Below are 21,193 nucleotides of genomic sequence, written 5' to 3' on the forward strand. Positions count from 1 at the left end.
AATCAGATACTAAATAAAATAACAAAAAATAACATACTAAAAAAACCAGAGATATTTCTTTTAAGTAACATAAGAAGTAGAAAATTAGGCCTCAAATTGGATAAAGTGCAAAAAAAAAAATTCATTATGATAGCCTTAGCCATAGCAAAAAAAAGTATAATGTCAACTTGGAAAATGGAAGAGAACATGAGAATACAGCAATGGTCCATGGAAATGAATAAATGTATTCCATTGGAAAAAATAACATATAATTTAAAAAATAAAGTCACAATATCTGAACAAATTTGGGAACCGTACATGGAACATATCAGAGAGAGCTTGCCTATGACCTCCATCCCCTAAAATGAGAACGAAAATGATAAGACAAAACGACTAGATTCAGTGTGTGATAAATAGATGACGCATTTTTCTTGTTTATTTTCCTTTGTGTGAAGATCTTGTTTTATGGTTTTATTGTATTGTATATGTTGAATATTTATGGGTATTGGAGGGAGGTGGGTGGGGGGGGGGAAGGGGAGAAAAGACCACTGTGTAAATTTAATGAGAAACATTGATACATATTTTGGTTGATATGGTTCATAGTGTGAAAAATTAAAAAATATTTTAAAAAAAGGATTCCTTTTAGAGAAGTATCACTGATTGGAGATGAGTTTGTTGTGGTGACATAGAGTAAGGGTACCTTAAAAAATGGAATGGATCACAGTTTGACCAATGCAGTGTTTTACCAGCCACTGTTGTTTTGTTTAGATTTAACTGCCTTTTGATAAATGGTGCTGTTATTGACATTTTATTTGCCTTTGCAAGGTGTAAATCTTAAAGAATCTTCAGGCACTCAAGAAGGGTTGCATGAAATCATAAATTTAATAATTAACCTGTTACTGTGAGGTCGGATGATCTTGGCCCAATAATCCTCCTCCAATGTCTCCTCTGACCCTACTCTGTGTAATTTCCAGTGAGGGAGGTGGTGTGTTTGAAGCTTTCAGTCAGGCAAGCTGCCTTGAGAGATTTAATTGAGCAACAGAAATGATGAAAGTATAACTCTGAATGAACTCATGCACCTGTAAGAAACCAGTGATGTCAAGTAAATATTCTCAATGGAAATTCAGATCCGACTCAGGGGATAAGCCTCTTGTTGGCACTTTTCCCATCAGCTATGCGTTAGGTTTTTAATCCTCCCTCCAAGGAAGCCAGTTTTAGCATCTCAGTTGCTAACTACCTTGACTACCCAGTGTTTTATTGACACGAGCACCTTGTGTGTTTATATGACTTAGACACGGGCACCTTGTGTGATTATATGACTTAGTGCTGCACCATGAAGTGCCTTTAAGACCTGAATTACCACAGGACCATATAATATACAGTAAAATCCCTGTTGTCCAGAATTCGAGCAACTGCCAGCCTCAAGCAACCAGCTTAAAAAAAAATTGCTGAAAAGAAATGGGAAAAAGATATGGAAGTTTAAAGTTGTTGCACCTCACTGTACGTTCTCCATTCACACAACACACAGCCTCAATCAACTGGAAAATTCACTTATCCAGCATCTACCAAACCCCCATAGTCAAGTCACCTTTAGTTACCGTTCATACCATTTGCGCACAGTAAAGACAAGATAGCGTTTCTCCAGGACCACGGAGCATATTTACATTAATAGAAGTTAGAATAGAAGTTAAACATATTGAAATATTAAAATACTAGGACGTATACAGTAAAAGTTTGCTGTACCCTAACCATATATTCAGGAGCCTGATGGCTTGGAGGAGAAAGCTGTTGCCCATTCTGGACGTAAGCTCCCGAGTGCTATGGTACCTCCTATTAGATGGCAGAAGGGAGAACAGCTTACGTGAGGGGTGTGTGGAGAGTTATGTATGTCTTTCATGGTAGGAAGAGATTCCCCAATGATTTCATGAAATCAGAGTGATTCAACTAGAACATGGAATGATGCTACTAAGTCTGAGACAACTGAGGGCTGGAGGATTAAACGGGAGCCAAGCCAATGCCATTGCTATGCATTTACTTGGGTATTTAAAGGCAAGCATCTGTGTAGGCCAGTGGTTCTCAACCTCTTTCTTTCCATTCACATACTACCTTAAGTAATTCCTTACTAACCGCAGAGCACCTATGGCATCCTATGGTGTGTGAGTGGAAAAAGGTTGAGAACCACTGATGTATGGTCATCAATTATCTTAATAGATTGTGATATTTCATGTAGATTGTGGGACCCCACAGCAATGGTGTTGCCACACAAATTGAATTTCCACTGTTTCCGTGAACATGCCAATTTCATTACTGGCTGCTGTTTTAGAATGGTTTTTCAATCAAATATAAACAAAACTGCATATGATGGGAATCTGAAACAAAACATAAAACACTTTGACAAAGGGTCCTGAACTGGGAGCTGTAAACTGTTTCTCGTTCCTCAGGTTCAGACTGACCTGCTGAGTGTTTCCAGCATTTTCTGTTTTGAGAATTATTATTATATCCAGGCTGTACGAACTTGATGTTCATTGGATGGGCTTGTCACCAAAGGGCAAGTATTTTGTATGGCAAGCACAATCTAAAGCCAGCCCCCACCTTTTAAAGAAGAGATGTGTTGTATCTGTGATGGAGCTGAAGCTCTCCTTCATTCCCTTCTATTAACCTCTCCTCCAGATAGATCAGCTGGGATTGACAAGTGTTCAGCACCCTTTGTTCCAACCACCATTTTTAATCTCCCTGAGTCTCCACCCACACATTTCCTGTGTTCTCTTCATCCCTGCCCTGCTCTGAAACTTAAAACATGCCTGTTTCCTGATGAAAGGACATCAATGAAACTTTAATCCTATTTTTCTCTCAAGAGATCCTGCCTGACCTGTGGAGCATTTCCATCATATTCTGTTTTTACCTCAAAATTGAAAATTTGGAACAGGATTTGAACCAGTATTTTTCTGAGACACGGGTGCTGTCACTGAGCTACGATTGGTTGAAGGGATATATAATGTTTCCTTTTTATTAATCTTGGATTCAAAAGTGTAAATGATACAATAGGTTGTGTTAAGGTATTTATTCACTGATAGATTCAAGGATGAAGGTACGTGCCTAAAAATGACAAAAAATGTTGTGATTTTTTTTATTCTGATAGTTTTCTTTTATCTTCCTTAAATTATTATGTTGATTTGCAGGATGGATGATATTCAGCTGTGTAAAGAAATAATGAATCTCAAGCAGGAGCTCCAACAATTAGTCTCCATATCAGGTATTTCAATGTTTAAAATCAACAATCATCTTCTTCAGGATATTTTAGTTGTTTTAAACTTCCGTTTAACAGCTGTGCATTAATAGAGAAGTGAAAGTTTGGGGTTAGTGAGTCATGACTGCTCTTAACAACTTTCCTCAGAGCTCTTGGATTCCAATGCTTATTCTAAGCTGTTGACCACTTGATATACTACAATGGTTACAAGCTCCAGTGGACTATTATAAAATGCGGCAGTGCTCTCTGATTGAATGGTAGTAAATTGAATTGAGGAGTGTTTTATACCATTAATTCAAAAGGAAGAAAATACGGTGAGTGAAATTTGTGCAAAGCATTTTCTGTCACCCAGGAACACAAGCTCAGTATCCAGAAAGAAACTGGATGAGGCAGCAAACAATGTGATGACATAGCTACTTGTGAAATGACAGCATCACTATGGCAGCACCTTCCCAGAGGAGGTGAGGTTTCGAAGAAGATGGAAGACACTTAATTGTGTTTTCTTTTCCAGCAGTAACTTTTAGATTGCTAGTTTATATTTTAATTGAAGCTGTTTTTCAGTTGCCAGAAGCTGTATTGCTATCAGAGATGGGACAGAATCCGCTGCCAAAATGAAGCAACAACAATTGTTTATAGTCAGTCACTGCTCCACATATTTTGAATTCTGGAATGAATGATCAAGAGGATTTTTTGTTCATTCGACATCACCAGATGGACCAACGCAACGTTCCAGTCTTTGCACGTGGCCAAACGAAAAGTCATGGAGTGAAAGGAGGGCACAGCACGGTTAAAGACCCTTTGGCCCACCAGCTCCATGTTGACCATCCACAGTCGATTTACACAAGTCCTACTTTAATTCCTTTTTAAAAAATTCCACCCATGTTCTTTGAACCCTTCCCAGATTTTACTACTCACCCACATTAGAGGTAATTTACAGTGACCAGTTAACCTGTCAACCACATGGCTTTGGATTCTGGGAGATAATAGAAGCATTTGGAGAAAATTAGAGCTGTCACGGGGAGAACATGCCAACTCCACACAGCCGACACCTGTACTAATGGTAAGGTCAGGATTGAACCCAAGTTTTTGCCGCTCTCCTAGTAGCTAGTCATTTTGTCACTTTTATTAGTCATTACATCCAAATTAGATTTCGAGGAGCAATTGGGTCAGAGATTGTGAAAACACTTTTAAATATAGTTGCTTTATTCCTTTAGAAACTACTGGCATTACAGTACATTTGATGGAATTACTACTTTGTAATGTTGTGGTCTTTGGGAATAAATTGCATTTATCACTCAACTGTACTAACAGTCTCTGTTTTAAGATTCAAATTATTATGCACAAAAATCTTTCCTTTGTTCAACAGGGGGCAAAGAGTCACCTTTGCACAATTCCAGCAGCATTATTAAAAGAAGAAAGAGAAACAAGAATGGTCAAGGATCTCCGCCTTCTCTGATGCAGCTGCCTTGGGTGCCCCCGTGACTTCCGCCACCTCATGCCATGTTGTTTGGCAGAAAACCCCAAGCTGAAGGTCCCTTATTCAGTTCCCACCCATCGACACTGGTTCTGAATCCCCAGATTTGTTTAGGAAGCTGTCAGGCTGCTCACCATTGCCCGCTCACGAGTCCTGGACCCGATTCCTGGTTTCAAAAAGGTAGCCGCCAGCAGCCCTTGGCTGCCAAGCCTGAGCTGGACCCTGCATCACAGCCACGTTTAGCAGCTTGTACCCAATTCTGCAATCCAATGGGACTGGCAGAAGCCTCCCCAACCTATATGGGCCCTGATTTTGTATCTGGCAGTAATCTTGCCTGCAAGGTCAATTTCCCCACTTTCTTCACATCCCCCCCACCACCCGCCCCCACTCCCTCCCTCCCTCTACCACAACCAGTGGTGCTTTTATAATTTGTCAAACGCTGACTCCTGGACTGCACCAATGGGTGCGAGATGAACTGTTGGTATTGGAGAGGGAGTTGTGGGGTGAAGTGCGTGTTGGGGGCATAGTGTCAGTCCAATTCATGAATGGGAGATTGGAGAGAGGATGGGAGATGCCCAAGATATTCCACAGGAAACTAAAACAGCATTACTGATCGTTTCCTCCTGTTGCCAGGTTGCAAAACCTGGAGATTGCAGGTCTCCATTGTATGCACTTCAGGTGCATTGTGGTATTGTGTCTGCAATGAACCACACATTCTTGCTGTGCAACTTTGCCATTTAAATTAGGCCCCAGCAACTTCACAGAATACAGCCAATGTAAGACAGGGGTTAAGAATGCAATCAAATTCCCCCATCCCCAATCCTTCTCTTCAGTTGTACCCTTTTTTTCTCATTGTCTTTGTCAGATCAGGGAAGTCATGCACATATTTTTAATGTGCTATTCTGCATTAGTTAGTTATTGTATGTCAGGGTATGAGTGGCAAGTCACATTTGTGTCAAAATAGGGCCATCTCTAAACAGAGAGAGTCTAACCACTTACCCTTGATTATGATCACTGAATCTCCTTCCATTTTCCTGAGTTTTACTTGTGACCAATTAAACACAGGTACACCATGGCTACAAGATTCTGGATATCCTGTGGGGAGTAACTCCTCATCTGATATCCAGACTCCCCCAGTCAAAGTCTTTCAAAAATTTGCCATAAATCAGGCCATCGATGGAACATCCTCCATTGTGTGGATATGCGCAGCTCCAAGAACTTTCAAGAAGTCCCATACTATTCAGGACAAAACCACCCACCTGACTGGCATCCAATCTATTCACATGCATGCTTCTTTCTATCCCTCACCCATTTTTCCTAGTTCTTTTCATCTTCCTCACATTCTGGGCCTGCCCTCCACTCACACAAACATCCCTTCCCTCTCTATTCCCATGTGTCCACCACCTCTCCCTTATAAGTTTGCTCCTTTCTCCTTCCTTCAACAGTAGCTGCACTGCAATGCAGTCACCAAGGAATAAGCGAGAAATTCAAAGGTTTGGGGCAGTGTAGAAAAAAGATATTAACTCTGATTTAAGTGATAACTCCAGGTGGAATTTGATTATGAACTTTGTCAAGGGTGTTTTTCTGAATTGAACCCCGACTATTAAATTCTTCAGAGAAAACAAAGGGAAGATGGAAATGTCAGTACATTTTATTCTTGAATAGTAATCACGACATACAATCAACTTTCAGATAAAGGAAGCAGAAATTTTGGAATTATTTAGGAGACTATTGGATACGAGAGTGGACTGATAGATTCTCTGGTCGCACGAAGGAAGAAATGCTAATTAACCTTCCAGATGCATAATTGTAATGTGACCTTGTGATCACAAAACAAATAAATGGCAAAATAAAATTGCTGCCAAATTCTATCAGATCAGGCAGCGTCCATGGAGAGAAAAGTGAAAGTCATTGCATAAGCTGTAGTGCAGTGGTTCTCAACCTTTTTCTTTCCACGCGCATACCACTTTAAGTAATCCCTATGCCATCGGTGCTCTGTGATTAGTAAGGGATGGGTTAAGGTGGTACGTGAGTGGGAAGGGAAGGTTGAGAGTCACTGCTCTAGACCCAATTGTTACTGAAATATTTTATGAAACTGTGCCCATAACGAGTCAATTAGGTACGATTAAAACAGTGGTTTTCAAATTTTTTCTTTCCACCCACATGCCACCTTAAGCAATCCCTTACTAATCACAGAGCACCGATGGCATAGGGAATACTTAAAGTGGTATGCGAGTGGAAAGAAAAAGGTTGAGAACCATTGCTGTAGAGTGTGGTAACAATAGTTATCCTCCAGATGCTCCCACTTCAGGACCTTGAAAAAGATAGCATTAAGTACTTAAAAGGGGTTATCATGTACATGAAACTCATCTTGTATTTTGGTGACTACAGCGATTCCTGGAAACTGAATAAATGAATGCCCTCGAGAATAATAGTCTGGAAATCTATATATAACAAAATTAGGTTTCTAGAAGTCTGGTAAAAGTTTCCATTTCTGTGATTCAAATGTTTTAATCAATGTGCAGAAGCAGAAAATAATGTCATCTTTATGTAAAGGGTTAATTCATATCTAAAAATGCAAAAAATTAATTTGGAAGCACACAAATGCTTATGCAATGATATCAGCGTCAAAATAACAGATTTTTTAATAAGAAGCCTTGAACGAGGCCTAATTCTCTACTTCTTATGTTACTTAAAAGAAATATCTCTGATTTTTTTGGTATGTTATTTTTTGTTATTTTATTTAGTATCTGATTTAGTTCTTCCCAAAATGTTCTTGTATACATCTCTTTTCCACTTCTTTGCCACCTCCATCCCTCTTCTCCCCATTTTCATCTCTTAGTTTTCTCTTATTACACTTAATATACAACAACACATTTAAGACATAAAGTACCCCCACAGTTCCCACATCCACTAATACCTTAGTCCCAAAGTTCTCCCCCCCCCTCTAAGTTGCCCCATACCCCTTGCCGGGCAACCACAACTCCCCTTTTCATTTGGGTTGCGATCTTGTTCACAGCGTCAACTGATTTTGCAGTGACGGTTATTCCCCCTCCACCCAGCCCTCTCCAGAAAACACTTTTTTAACAGATAAAACAAAGCTCTCTCTCTTCTTTTTTCCCCCTTACTCCCTTCTTTCCCTTCTCTTTTCTCTTTTTAGTTCTTTACATATACATTGTTTTCACATCTTTATATATACTTTATCGCCATTCTTCATTCTTGTTACATCCCTTCATCTCTTCTCCTGTCCTGCAAATGTTCTGCGAATTCTTGCACTTTCTCTGGATCCGAGAACAGTCTGTTTTGGTCCCCCGGGTATAAATATTTTAAGCAAGGCTGGATGTCTTAATATGAATTTGTTAACTTTTTTTCCATAAAGTTGATTTCGCTGTATTAAATTCCTTCCTCCTCTTAAAGAGTTCAGAACATATGTCTGGGTAAAAAAATATTTTTTGACCCTTGTATTCCAATGGTTTATTATCTTCTCTAATTTTATTCCTTGCCCGTTCCAGTATATTTTCTCTTGTCGTGTATCTCAAAAATTTTACTAAGATGGATCTTGGCTTTTGATGGGCCTGCGATTTCACAGCTAGTGGTCTGTGTGCCCTTTCTATTTTCATTTCTTCCTGCATTTCTTTCATTCCCAGGACCTTCGGGATCCATCCTTTTATAAATTCCTTCATGTCTGTGCCTTCTTCTCCCTCCTTCAGGCCCACTATTTTTATGTTGTTTCACCTACTATAATTTTCCAACATATCAATTTTCTGAGCTAACAACTCTTGTGTCTCTTTAATTTTTTTTGTCACTTTCTTTCAATTTTTCTCTTAAGTCGTTTACTTCCATTTCTACAGCCGTTTCCCGGTCTTCCACATTCTCTACTCTTTCCCCTATTTCTGTCGTTACCAGTTCTAACCTTTGCATTTTATATTCTGTTCTTTTCATTTTCCTTTTAATTGCATTAAAATGATAACCATTCTTTTAATTATCTCATTTGTTCTTCAAAAAAGACTATCTATATTCTGTTCATCAGTTTTACCTTTTATTTCTCTTTGTCCATCAGTTTTACCTTCTGTTTCTCTGTGAAGATCTTGGTCTTCTTCTTCCTCTTCTTCTGTGTCTGTACCTGTGATTATGTCTTTTTCTTCTCTTCTTTGTGTCTGTGTCTCTTCTGTTTTTCCTGATGAGCTGCTTGTAACTCTTTGTCGGGCCTCTTCTTGCTGGGCTTCTTGTTGTTGTTCCTCCCCTCTTGGGCTGCTCATCTGTTGTGCTTCTTGACATTAGTCTTCTTGTTGATCTTTCCTCCGTCTGTCTTCCACGTCTGTTTCGTCGCTCCCTCTTCTGCTGTCTTCCTTATCCTCCAGCTGAGAGCCCTGGTGTCGGTCTGTGACAGCCCGTTCCTCTGCTGAGCCCCCTCCCGCCGGTGTCCTCTTTCTCCTCTGATTGCGCACTTTAGTTTGGCTCCGAGAGCCATTTTTGTAGTGTACCGGCTGGTGGGTCGCGACTCTGCAGGGCAGGTACTGACCTCGAGGGTCGGGCGCTCCTCATCACCACAGTGTCCTGTTCCTTCCTTCAGGTAAGGCCTTCTTCCTTCTTCTCTGGCGACTTTTTAACTTTTTTTCCAGCTGTTCGTACTTTCTCCTTCTTGGAAACCATCTTCTTTCTCTTCTTTGTATCTTTATCTTCTATTTCTTGTACTTTATTTCTGTTATGCTTTGCTTTTTCCTGACTTTTTTTTCTATTTTCCTGGAGAGGGCTGGTTTTCCCGACCAACCACTACTCCATCACGTGACTCCCTTTTTTACTTATCAACTTTAAAGCCATCTGAGAAAGATAGCAAAAAATCTGATGATTCCAGTAAACCAAGCAGTCCCCAAAAACTGACACTTCAAGAAGGACTTTGATGTTAAAGTTATGTAATTAATGCCAATAATGCCGGAGGCAAAAAATTTAGTCAATAGATATGAAATTGTGTATTCTCAGGGAGAAGCAAGGACTATATTTTGTTACATAATAGAACCAGACTGTGTGCAAGCTCTTTAAAATTCTACCATATGCATATAAATACATCAATACAGAGTTCTAAATGCAAAACAAATAATTGATACAGGAAGTGTAGATATTTGGCAATCTAAACTGCAGTGTGTGAGTTGTGTAAACATTGACCTTATTAATACTATTTGTGGTTGGCTCCATACAGCTCCAGGCACAATCAGGCCAACCTCAGCCATGCATGTGAAACATGCCCTAGTTTTTATCTTGCTGCTTCTTCAGTGCATTTCTATTATTATTTGATGAAGGGAGATTGCAATCTAGTCTCTGCTGAGAAAGTTGAATAGGATGGCACGGTTAGCATAGCGATTAGTGCAATGCTATTACAAAGCCAGCGACCCGGTTGGAATAGGGCACTGTATGTAAGGAGATTCTATGTTCTCCTTGTGTGTGTGTGGGTTTCCTCCCATCCTTCAAAAGCATACAAGGGTTGTCTTATTATTTGAGCTATATGGACGCATGGGCCAGAAGGGCCTGTTACCGTGCTGTGTGTCTACATTTAAAAAAAATAGGCTATTCAGCCCAATGAGTCTGCCCTGCCATTTAATAATGAGCTGATCCATATTCCCACACAGACCCACTGCCTGACCTTCTCCCCATAACCTTTGATGCCCTGGCTAATCAAAAACCTATCAATCTCTGCCTTAAATAAATCCCATGACTTGGACTCCAAAATCACCTGTAGCAACAAATTGCACAGATTTACCACCCTTTGGCTGAAGAAATTCCTAAGCATCTCTGTTCTAAGCAAGCGCCCTTCAATCCTGAAGTTGTACCCTCTTAAATAGAGCAATACTAATTTGACCAAATGCGTAATTAAACTTATGATAAAGATGTTTACCATAGCATCAATTCATCAAAATCTGTTTGCTAAATCCTTCTTTGCAGAAGGTGCCAGGAAATATCAGAAGACTTGTAGATTTTTTTTTAAAGTATTGATAATTTGTCCATTTGATGATTTAATTCAGCTTACATCATTGTATTTTTAAACATAACAAGAATTGTAAAATATGTTTTCATTGATGACTAATGGTTTTCTCTTAGTGCAAAAAATTTCAGATATCTTTATTCTGTGGATACATTTTGGTGGGGTCAGCCTTGGGGGTTGGCTGAATCCTGGTGATCAGTGGTGCTGTTCACTTCTTTATTACTTTAGTGGAAGCCTTGGTGGTTCTTAAAGTGTAACTTCTTTAGTGATAGCCTTGATCACGCGCACAACCTGTCTCATCTCGCAGATAGCAAAGTGACCTAGAGATGGATATTCTGAAAAGCTCTGCATGGGCTGATTTGAAACCATGTCAGCCAATAAGACTATGACAGGATTCATCAGCTAAATATAATCAGTAGCTTTTATGGAAGGGCCGGAGGTGTTTATAGTTGCTCTTTGAAAGCAGTACTGTACTGACAATAACAAAAGCAGCAGTGCGAGTATAAGACAGCTTTAATCAACTAATATGTCCACTAAGAGGTCTTGTCTCTCCGCAAGACGAACCTGGAAGGCTAGACTTGTAGCTCTGGACTGCTTGTACATGGTCACTGGGATGACCCCTGGTGGCCCAATGGTGTAATTATGTACGGACAATAACCACACCAGTAGTGCGAGTATAAGACAGCTTTAATAAACTAATATGGACACTAAGAGGTCTTGTCTCTGCAAGACAAACCTGGAAGGCTAGACTTGTAGCTCTGGACTGCTTGTACATGGTCACCGGGGTGACCCCTGGTGGCCTTGTGGTGGAATATCATATCACCACAGGTACAGCTTCAGCACATCTCTCGCGACTGGGTTCAGAGCACGGCACTGAATTGGTTGTAACCTTACTTTCAATATTCTTGTGCAGAAAAAGATAAATCCAAGCAGGACAAGCTGATGGAGGATATATTGATCCAGAAATTCCAGAAGTTAGTGGAGAAGAGGGACTTCCTGGTTGAGGATGCAGAAGTGGAGAGATTGAGGTAAAATAATTCATGTGTAGAGTCACTTTCTTTCTACCCGTGTTATTCCTCAATTGTAGAATACGAGGACCAAGGAAATATTATGTTCAACAGTATTGCTGACAAAAATATTCCTTTAACAAGGGTGTTGCCGTAATTGGATCTGCAATAACCTTTAACTGTATGACCCTATTCATTAACCATCACCCAATTTAGTTTGAGTTCTAGCAACAATAAATTTCAGCAGGGATCCAGCAATGCCATAGTTTATTGTCCTTTAGCATTGAATGGTGATTTTTTGAAAAAATTTTTTTTTAGATGTACAGCACAGTAACAGGCCCTTCTGGTCCATGAGCTCGTGCAGCCCAAATATATTATTAACCCACAAACTCTGTCCGCTTTTGGAAGGTGGGAGGATACCCGCGCAGACATGGGGAGAATATATAAACTCCTTACAGACAGCATCGGGTCACTGGCCTTGCTGAACCCTTGATGAAAGTGCTCTTTCACTGATGTTGGAGAAGGTGTTTGAGCACTCGAACCCAGAGACAACAAGGAATTAGTTAAATATTGGACTACGTATGGGGGCTGTGTCCTTCTTGGTGGTAGAGATTGGGGAGATGCTGGTGGATTAGCCTGTAGTGCATTTCATAGATGGTACACACTGTAGACACTATGTATCTGGGTGGTGAAGGGAGTGAATGGTTATGGTGGTGGATGAGATACAAATTGTGTGTGTGTGTGTGTGTGTGTGTGTGTGTGTGTGTGTGTGTGTGTGTGTGTGTGTGTGTGTGTGTGTGTGTGTGCGCGTGTGAGAGAGAGAGATTTGTGAGTTTGTAAACGTCTTTTCCTGGAATCTTAAAACATAAATGACACCTCATGTAAAAACATAATGCTGGAGAAACTCAACAGGTCAAACAGTGTACATAATAGAGCAAAGATACATAACCAATGTTTTGGGCTTGAACCCAAGGGCTCAGTTTCTTCAGCATTGTGTTTTTACTTCAACCATGGTGTCTGTTGATGTTCATGTTCTATTTCTATAAATGACACTTGATGCTGGCTTGTCCAGGTCTATCTGCTAATGGGTACTTTACAAAGATTCTGACCAGAATTCAACTATTGTTCAAAACTAACAAAGAATATTTTTGTTTGAATTGTACTTTAAACCATAACCAGAGCCACATTAACCTACTGCTCCACTCGGACTGACCAGTGAGACAATGCAACAGTCAGCAGTTACGGATTAAGACCGGATTGGTTCTGGTGTGTCAAGTTGACAGACTGACAGAGTAATGGGTGTGAGCTGAGAGGTCCCCTCTCATTCTTCTAAATGACAGCAAGTACAGACCCAGAGGACACAATCTCTCCTCATAGGCTAACCCTCTCGATCTCTGGAATAATCTCCCCTGCACCACCTCCAAAGCCAGTTCATCCTTTTTCAAGTAAGACCAGAAATTGAAGGCAGTACTCCAAATGCAGCCTCACTAATACCTTGTACAGTTGCAGCACAACTTCCCTGTTCTTAAATTCCATCCCTCGAGCGGTTAAGACTAACATTCCATTTGCCTTCTTGATAGCCTGCTGCACCTACATTTTAATCATCTTTACACCATAAAAAGAAAACATAAAGCAATAATTTTCAACGAGGCCCCTACAGTCCCTCCTGGTGGGGTTGGTGGTGGTGGGGGGGGTGGGTGGGGGGGTGGGTCACAGCACATTTTTTAAAAAGCTTTGTTTTGTTTTCACCTCATGTAAGGTAATTATTTTTTATGTATTTTTATGTAGTGGATAGGAGAAAAGTACAAATGTGGTGCACTGCTAGACAGAATCAGATACATACAAGGTAAAGACTGTACAACAGGCTTTGATCCACAAAGATTTCCACAGAGCCAGGCTGGCTGCAGCAACTCTGTGTGAGGCTTCGGGAGGCCGGCGCAGGCTTATATCCTGGAGGGTGATTGACACCCGACCAGGTGGGGCTTGATCCATTCAGGCCGACTGATTGACAGCCGGCCAGGTGTTGTCCTGTCCCCTTACACTCGTGCAGGTACAGATGTTGACCCCTGCAGTTGGCCAGTGGTGTACCAACACAATGAACAAAACCAAAATTTGACTACTTCACAAGGAAGGGGGCCGATAAACTTTGAGCAGGGTTCTGAGAGGGGCGGGGATGGGAGCATAGCTGAAAAAAGATTGAGAATGGCTGGCTTAGAGGTTTTGAACTTGGCTCACCCTGAGATCTGCACATGGAACTCTTTCTAAAGGCAAATGAACTATACCTGGTCTATCAGTGAGCAGTGTCTGACAACCAATGGACAGGAGAGAGAAATGGTACAGGGATATTGTGTCATGCTAGTTGACTAGACAGTGGTCAAGTGAAGCCTTGGAAAGTAGTTTCTGAGACACTTGGAACATTCATAGACCACAGAACTGTGCAGCATGGGAACATGTCTTTCAGTCCATGATGTCTGCACTGAACATGATGCCAAATAAGCTTCATAAACACTTAATCTTGTCTGCTTTCACCACTACTCAGGCCATCCAGTCCAGCCTCGTACCACTCTCTGTGCAAAAGGCTTATACTGCATATCTCCTCTTCCCCTTCCCCTTCTCACTTTAAATGCATATACTTTAGAATTTGACATTTTTACCTTGGAAAGAGATTCTGGCTGCCTACCCATCTATGGCTCTTGTCATTTTATAAAGTTCTACCAGGAAAAAAAAACAAAGGAAGGAAATGTACCTATCAGTGATTTGTTTACTCCGCAGTTAGTTGGTCTTCTTGTGCAGCACCACCTGCTGGTTGTTGCCATAAATCTCCCTCCCAAGTCTCATGCCAGCATGCACCTACTGTACATATGAGGGATGGAGCAGACACCATTCTGATTGATAGTTTCCTGGGCCCATTTAGACACTAACCATCACCCTCTGTGCAATAGTTGGCAACCACCCTCCTGTAAATCATCCCAACCCTTCTGTGAGGCAGTCAGAAGGAGATGCAGAGGAGCTACTCTTATCTCCATATTGTGCATCCTGCAGGGAGCAGGAGTTTTGGCTTAAGTCCAGAGAACCCTGGTAACTTGCATAAATTACTGGAAACCCTAAAGAAAAATTATTTTTGAGGAATTTGAATCTCATGTAGTTGGTAATTCGGAAGGGCAGATCTGGAGAATTATTATTACCAGCCACACTGATCAAAAGAACTTAAGATATAGGAGCAGGAGTCAGCCAACCAGTCCATCAAGCCTTCTCTGCCATTCAATGAGATCACAGCTGATCTAATGATAGGCTCATCTCCATCTACCTGCCTTTCCCCATATCCCATTCCCTTTACTATGTAAAAATCTATCCAATCTTATCTTAAATGCATGTACTGAGGTAACCTCCACTACTTCAGTGGGCAGCAAATTGCACAGATTTATCACCCTCTGGGAAAAGTAGTTCCTCCTCAATTCCATCCGAAATCTACTCTCCTGAGGCTATGCCACCACATGAAAACTTACTTACATCTTTTTTTATCTATGCCTTTCATAATTATATTCATTTTTATAAGGTCCCCTCTCATTCTTCTAAATGACAGCAAGTACAGACCCAGAGGACACAATCTCTCCTCATAGGCTAACCCTCTTGATCTCTGGAATAACCTCCCCTGCACCACCTCCAAAGCCAGTTCATCCTTTTTCAAGTAAGACCAGAATTGAAGGCAGTACTCCAAATGCGGCCTCCCTAATACCTTGTACAGTTGCAGCACAACTTCCCTGTTCTTAAATTCCATCCCTCGAGCGGTTAAGACTAACATTCCATTTGCCTTCTTGATAGCCTGCTGCACCTACAAACCAACCTTTGGCGATACATGAACAAGCTGCCCCAAGTCCTTCTGCTTGGCAGCATGCTGCAATCACTTGCTATTTAAATAATAATGGCTCAAGTTCGATTCAGATTCCTTAATTAAATAAAATTTTAGTGTCTGATTCCAAGCAAAGTTGGTGACCTGAAAAAGTTTAGCCAAACTTAGTCATTTTCTTTCTGGAATATTTAAAAAAAAGTTGGTGTATGTGCGTCAATTCATATTAATGGGTGCTTTAAATTAGCTCTGGCCAGAATTTGCCACACTAAACTATGAACTAACACCACCATTTGGGACATAGAGGTTCTTATCAGAATTAGAGTTGAATCAGTCATAATAGGAAGCTTTGGCAATACTTTAAAAAAAAACACGAGGTATTGGTTTGAGCTTCCTCAAAAATTGGTGACATCTGCAAGACTTGACGATGAAACCTATGAATATTGAGGTCATGACCTAATGTTCCATCTCTCAATACACAAGGAGGTTGGTGCATGTTTAATGCACAAATGTCCCCTTTTATGCTCAAGGGCCATGGTGCTCTGTGCAAAACTGTAGGTTCTGATTCAGCAAACACCAAAAGCCTTTACTCAAATAACTTCAGGATGCTAGAACAAGCTGAAGAAATTTGAGGGGATGGGTGTAGTTGAGGGAGATCTATTTGAGTAGATTTGCTGTGGAAGGGGTGGGGGGGGCAGGGGGAGAAAATATCACACCTTGAGGATCAATAGTTGGGGGAGAAGTATCTGGAGCGATCGAATAGTTATTTTCAATGTTACTGTCAAGTCAAGAGGAGCGTTGCCTCTTTAAAGGAGATCAATCAATTAAGGGGGTTTTGAGTCAATAAAAGACTGCTGCATGCAAAGAATTTGTCTGCCTGGAGGTAGGGTGGCCATTCCAAAAGGAGGACACGGTCTGTCTATATAAAGAAAAAAATTTTCCTTTTGGAATGGCCACCCTAGCTGGAGGGCATTTTACTATGAGATATTAGACTGCATAATGCTGAATATATCAGAGGGACTGCAGCAAAAACTCAGTCTGAACAAGGCATCCAGTGTTATCACAATGTGCACCCATTCCCTGATTTACAACAGAAATGCATCCCTCGAAAACATTTCATTAAAGTTGTAAAGAAAAAGGCTGGCTGAAATGTATGATGGGACTTTTGATTCAAAGTATTACTATGTATGGAAAGAGGGACACTGTTTATTGTAGTGAAAAATATATTTGTACCTCAAAGATTCAAAGGCAAAATAACATTTCATAAATTGAACATCCGTAAGCCAAGAAATGCATGACTTTTTAAGAATAGAAACCAGGAGAATATTTCTTTATTTCTATCCACTTCAGGACAAATTTTTGGAAATTTATATTTAAAGGGTAGCACAGTTAGCCTAGTGGTTAGTGCACCCTATTGCACCCTCACGACCCGAGTTCAAATCTGGCACGACCTGCAAAGAGTTTATACATTCTCCGTGTATCCGCGTGGGTTTTCTCCGGGAACTCAGATTTCCTCCAACAACGTATGGGGTTTGTACATTAACTGGTATATTTGGGCAGCACTGGCACATGGGCTGGAAGGAACTGTTAGCATACTGCATCTCCAAAATTAAAAAAAATAGCTTGGTCATTTCTAAATGAATCGATGTCTAATAGTTTCTTTCGAGTTGGTTAAAGTGATAATCTTCGAGGATGAAGGTTAAGCGCCTTAATCTGTTTGATATTTGGCCTGCACGGGAACCATTCAGGACTGCTTTGCAAAGGCAAATTGAGTACACATGGCATTGTGACCTATTAAATTTCTCCAACACATTTGTGTATTGCACTCGACTTGGCATCTGCAGACTTTCTTGTTTTAACGCAGCAAAACTTGTTCCATTCACCAGCATGGTGTCTCACTTCTTAATGCACGGTACAATTCACAATAAAAGCAAACAGAAAGTTTCTTCCTGCATCTTGCAAGAATGTTAAATATCACTTTCTTTTTGAAGAGAAAAAGAAGAAGACAAGGAAATGGAAGAATTTCTCCAGTCTAAATTAAGGCCATTAAAATGTGAAATTAAAGCACCTTTGGGTAAGTCAATTGATTTAAAAAAAAACACTGATGACAAGAACATGAGAAAGTATGGAGGAAAAAGAACTCTTAGGCTCTGCAAACCATACCCTAAACTGCAGAGAATTCTAACCTCTCCCCATTTTATTTTCTGAGAAAGCAGGTCTACAAACATACTAATCCTGAACAATAATGAAGATAAACTACAGAACATTGTTTTGTGAAATCTCAGGGAATCACTGACAAAGCCGGACAATGATTGCCTTGTCCAAACTGTTCGACTTGCTATAAAAATAGATAATGTTGGAAACTTTCAGTCAGGTAGTATCCGTAGTAGGAGAAAGAGTTCATTTTGTGGGTTGAAGACCCTGCATCAGAACTGGGAAAGAGAGGAAACAAGTGACTTTTAAGTTGGAGAGAAAGTGTAGGAGAGATGAATAGGACAAAGAATAATGCAATCCCAGGGTTGCCATTGAATTGAGTTGCCAAGGCCAACCAGTCCATACATTATGGAGGTAGAAGTGGTAGAAAGACTTTAAGCCGAGGGCAGTTGAGTGAGGAAAGAGGAAAATTGTGGTTGCTTGTCCATTTCAGTAGAGATAGGTTCATAGATTTTTTCACATACAGAAAAGGTGAGAATATTCTCCTGAGAGTCAAGATGATTAATTGAGATACTCAACATTGTGAAGATTTTAACAGGCCAAACATGGAAAATCTACTTTTTGCAGCAAGTGTATCCAGGGGTTAATTATTAAAAATACAATTAGGAAGGAAATGAGAAATTCTTTTATGCAGAGAGCACCCGAGTCTCAGACTGTGCTAACATTTGTGTCCTGCAGGCCTCACTGTCTCAGCTGTCTGGCTGGTGAAGAGATCAGGCAGAGGATCTAAGGTCCTGTCTTCAGTCCATCTTGATGGCCATTTGTCAGGCCATCATTATCAAGGACTTTTAAATTTCTTTGGCAGCACTGGACAATGCAAACTTTGCATCCTGAACACTGTCAGAAATAAAACTTCTCACACATGAGTCTCTTTAAAACTGATGACACGACAAGCTTTATTTACAAGTCTGCAGAGTTGGACTCAACTGGCTTCTCACCAGTTAAGCCCCGATACATACAGTGCATTGATTTTTATACCCTTATTGTTTGCCCTTCCCCTTCTTATTAATACTGTTTTAATTGGTTAGTATTGCAAAAGCATTCTAAGTATAACTGCATTTTTAATTATCACGTTCGTTACGTACGCTGTGAACTCTACATACACTAAATTCTGTTTCTCACCCTTCTTATCAATCTTTTGTCTCCTGCATGTCTCTCACTATGACCATGGAAAGATAGGTTTAAAAAAACATATCCAGCTGAACCTTTTGTCCTTGGCTGCTAGTAAGCTCCCTGTCCGTTCTGGCTTCCCTTTTTATGATTAATCATCACATTTTAACTTAAGTCATTTTAACCTAAATTCTCTATATAACAAACACTTGGGTGTATTTTATGGATTTTGGGCTGCTGACCACAAAAATCACCTTAAAACTTTCCTATCATGTACCTTTTTTAAAGATATAATCTATTTTTGTCATTTCCTTTTCATAATTTAAGTCTACTTTAAGCCAACAAGACCAAGTGCAACATTCTATTGAAAATTCATTTTCTGCATTCATCAATGCCGGCTGACTATTGTTAGACCCTGGCATGAGAGGCATCAGATGCTGAGTACAAACAAAAATCAGCAGATAAACATTTTTAGGTCGGTTGAACTAATGCAATGTGTCAGCGTCATTATGCAACTAAACATGCTAAATTCAATAAAAGTTCATTTAATTTTTCTCCAACTTCCTACAGCAAATCTGAAATTATCTTTGTCTTCAGCTTGAAGTTTGTCTATCGTAATCCCCAATTTTATTTCAGGAAGCAAACCTTTTGAAAAAAAATTGTTGCCCAGTGGAATCAGAGTAATTTGACCTCCCAAAGCATATCAACCTGATACTTGTCCAGAGTAAATTCTATCTGCCATTTCTCCACCCATATTTGAAACTGACCTACATCCCGATCTGTCCCTTGACAACTTTCTTTCCTGTCCACAGCTCTGCCAATTTTTGTGTCATCTGCAAACTTATTAATCTGAGAAAAGTTAGTTTTCTCCCTTTATTTTTATGCATGGTAAATGACTGTGTACTTAAAAACATAGAAAAGCTGGAGGAACTCAGCAGGTCTCGCTGCATCCAGTGGAGATAAAGATACTTATCTAACATTTCGGGCCTGAACCCTTCAAGGTAATGAGTGAAAAGCAGGCAGGTGCTTAAATAAAAAAGGCTAGAGAGTGGGGGTGGGGGGAGCAGCACAGGCCAACAGAAAAAAGGTCATAATTGGACATGGATAGGAGGGCAGGAGGTGAGAAGTGATCGGGAGAGGAAGTGGTTCTGTGAATGCAGAGCTGGAAGAGACAGCAGGAAAAGGTAAGGGGAAATAGAGTTGGGGCTAATGGAAATTGGAGGTCAATGTTAATGCCATCTGGTTGGAGGGTGCCCAGTCAGCATATAATGTATTTTTCCTATAAAAGTATTGTAGCCTTGCCCCTACCCTTCCTTTTTACCCAACCTTTTAATTCAGGTGCCTGCCTGAAATGTCAGTAATGTATCTTTACCTCCGATGGACGCTACGAGACCTGCTGAGTTCTTCCAGCACGTGATTTTTTTTTCTGCAATCACACCATCTGCAGGCGTTCACGTGTCGCTTAACGAAGAAAGCCCACTGTTTTTATTATTTTAACATTGCAGAGAAACCAAAAGGGACGTCAGCAGTTAATGAACCTCCTCCAAACAAGCCATCAGCCACCAAAGCTGGGATGGCCTTAATAAAGGATTGCTGTGGAAGTACACAATGCAATATCATGTAGTCCTCACTAAGCATATGTGAATCTGATCCCTTATTGTTTGTGAAAGAGAATTACACTCAAGCTGGACAACAACTGAACACATCATATTGCCCTTCGTGCATGGATTCCAAACTCTGCTTGCTGAAAAGGAAAATGCATCTTATTTCCAGTGATAAAATGAGAACTTTATACCTGGCATGTGTAATAACAAAGTAGTTTTATGAAATTATTCCAAAGGTAATAATTGGAAAAATAAATCACTTCTAAAATTTCCTACCTACACCAATAGGAATGTACAGGATTTTCATGGAAAAACCCTTCGAGGCTTATTTCCTATGATTCTCTAGATTCCACCGGGCGAGGCAGCTGGGACTCACAAACAAAATGCTTCGCTGTGAAAGAGCCTGAAAATCAGGTAACAAACTTTACAAATTAAACTCAGCGATTTTAACAGGGATCAATACAAATTAGTAGTGGAGTAGAAAATGGTGTGGTAATCAAGTAGAAATTGTCATGTACCATCATTTCAGATGTTTTTGTGCTACAATCAAGTGTTTCCTTATTGATGAATAGGGTATCGTTACTGTACTATAAAAGTAAATTGACACGTGTCAGTAATTAAATGTAGAGCAAAGGCAATGTTAAAAAGTTGCGGGTTGAGTCATGAAATAAAAAGGTCATCCAAAAATTACATTGGTGGTCGGGGAGAAGAAATTCAACTTTGGGAGGGATACA

General features: G+C 40.2%; 1 protein-coding gene across 4 annotated transcripts in view; it reads left to right on the top strand.

The window, feature by feature from the left end:
• Positions 1-21,193, top strand: part of LOC138746950 (bMERB domain-containing protein 1-like) — a 47,053-nt gene that overhangs the window by 22,144 nt on the left and 3,716 nt on the right. For 2 of the 4 annotated variants that reach the window (XM_069905699.1, XM_069905697.1), the window contains exons 3-6: positions 3,159-3,232; positions 11,591-11,705; positions 17,523-17,605; positions 20,806-20,873. In XM_069905699.1, coding sequence (XP_069761800.1) covers positions 3,159-3,232; positions 11,591-11,705; positions 17,523-17,605; positions 20,806-20,873 — 340 coding nt within the window. Of the gene's footprint in view, positions 1-3,158; positions 3,233-11,590; positions 11,706-17,522; positions 17,606-18,423; positions 20,332-20,360; positions 20,899-21,193 lie in introns of those variants that run through there. The other 2 variants (XM_069905696.1, XM_069905698.1) reach the window with 2 other exon arrangements.

The sequence above is a fragment of the Narcine bancroftii genome, chromosome 12 (genome assembly GCF_036971445.1).
Source record: "Narcine bancroftii isolate sNarBan1 chromosome 12, sNarBan1.hap1, whole genome shotgun sequence".
NCBI lineage: Eukaryota > Metazoa > Chordata > Chondrichthyes > Torpediniformes > Narcinidae > Narcine > Narcine bancroftii.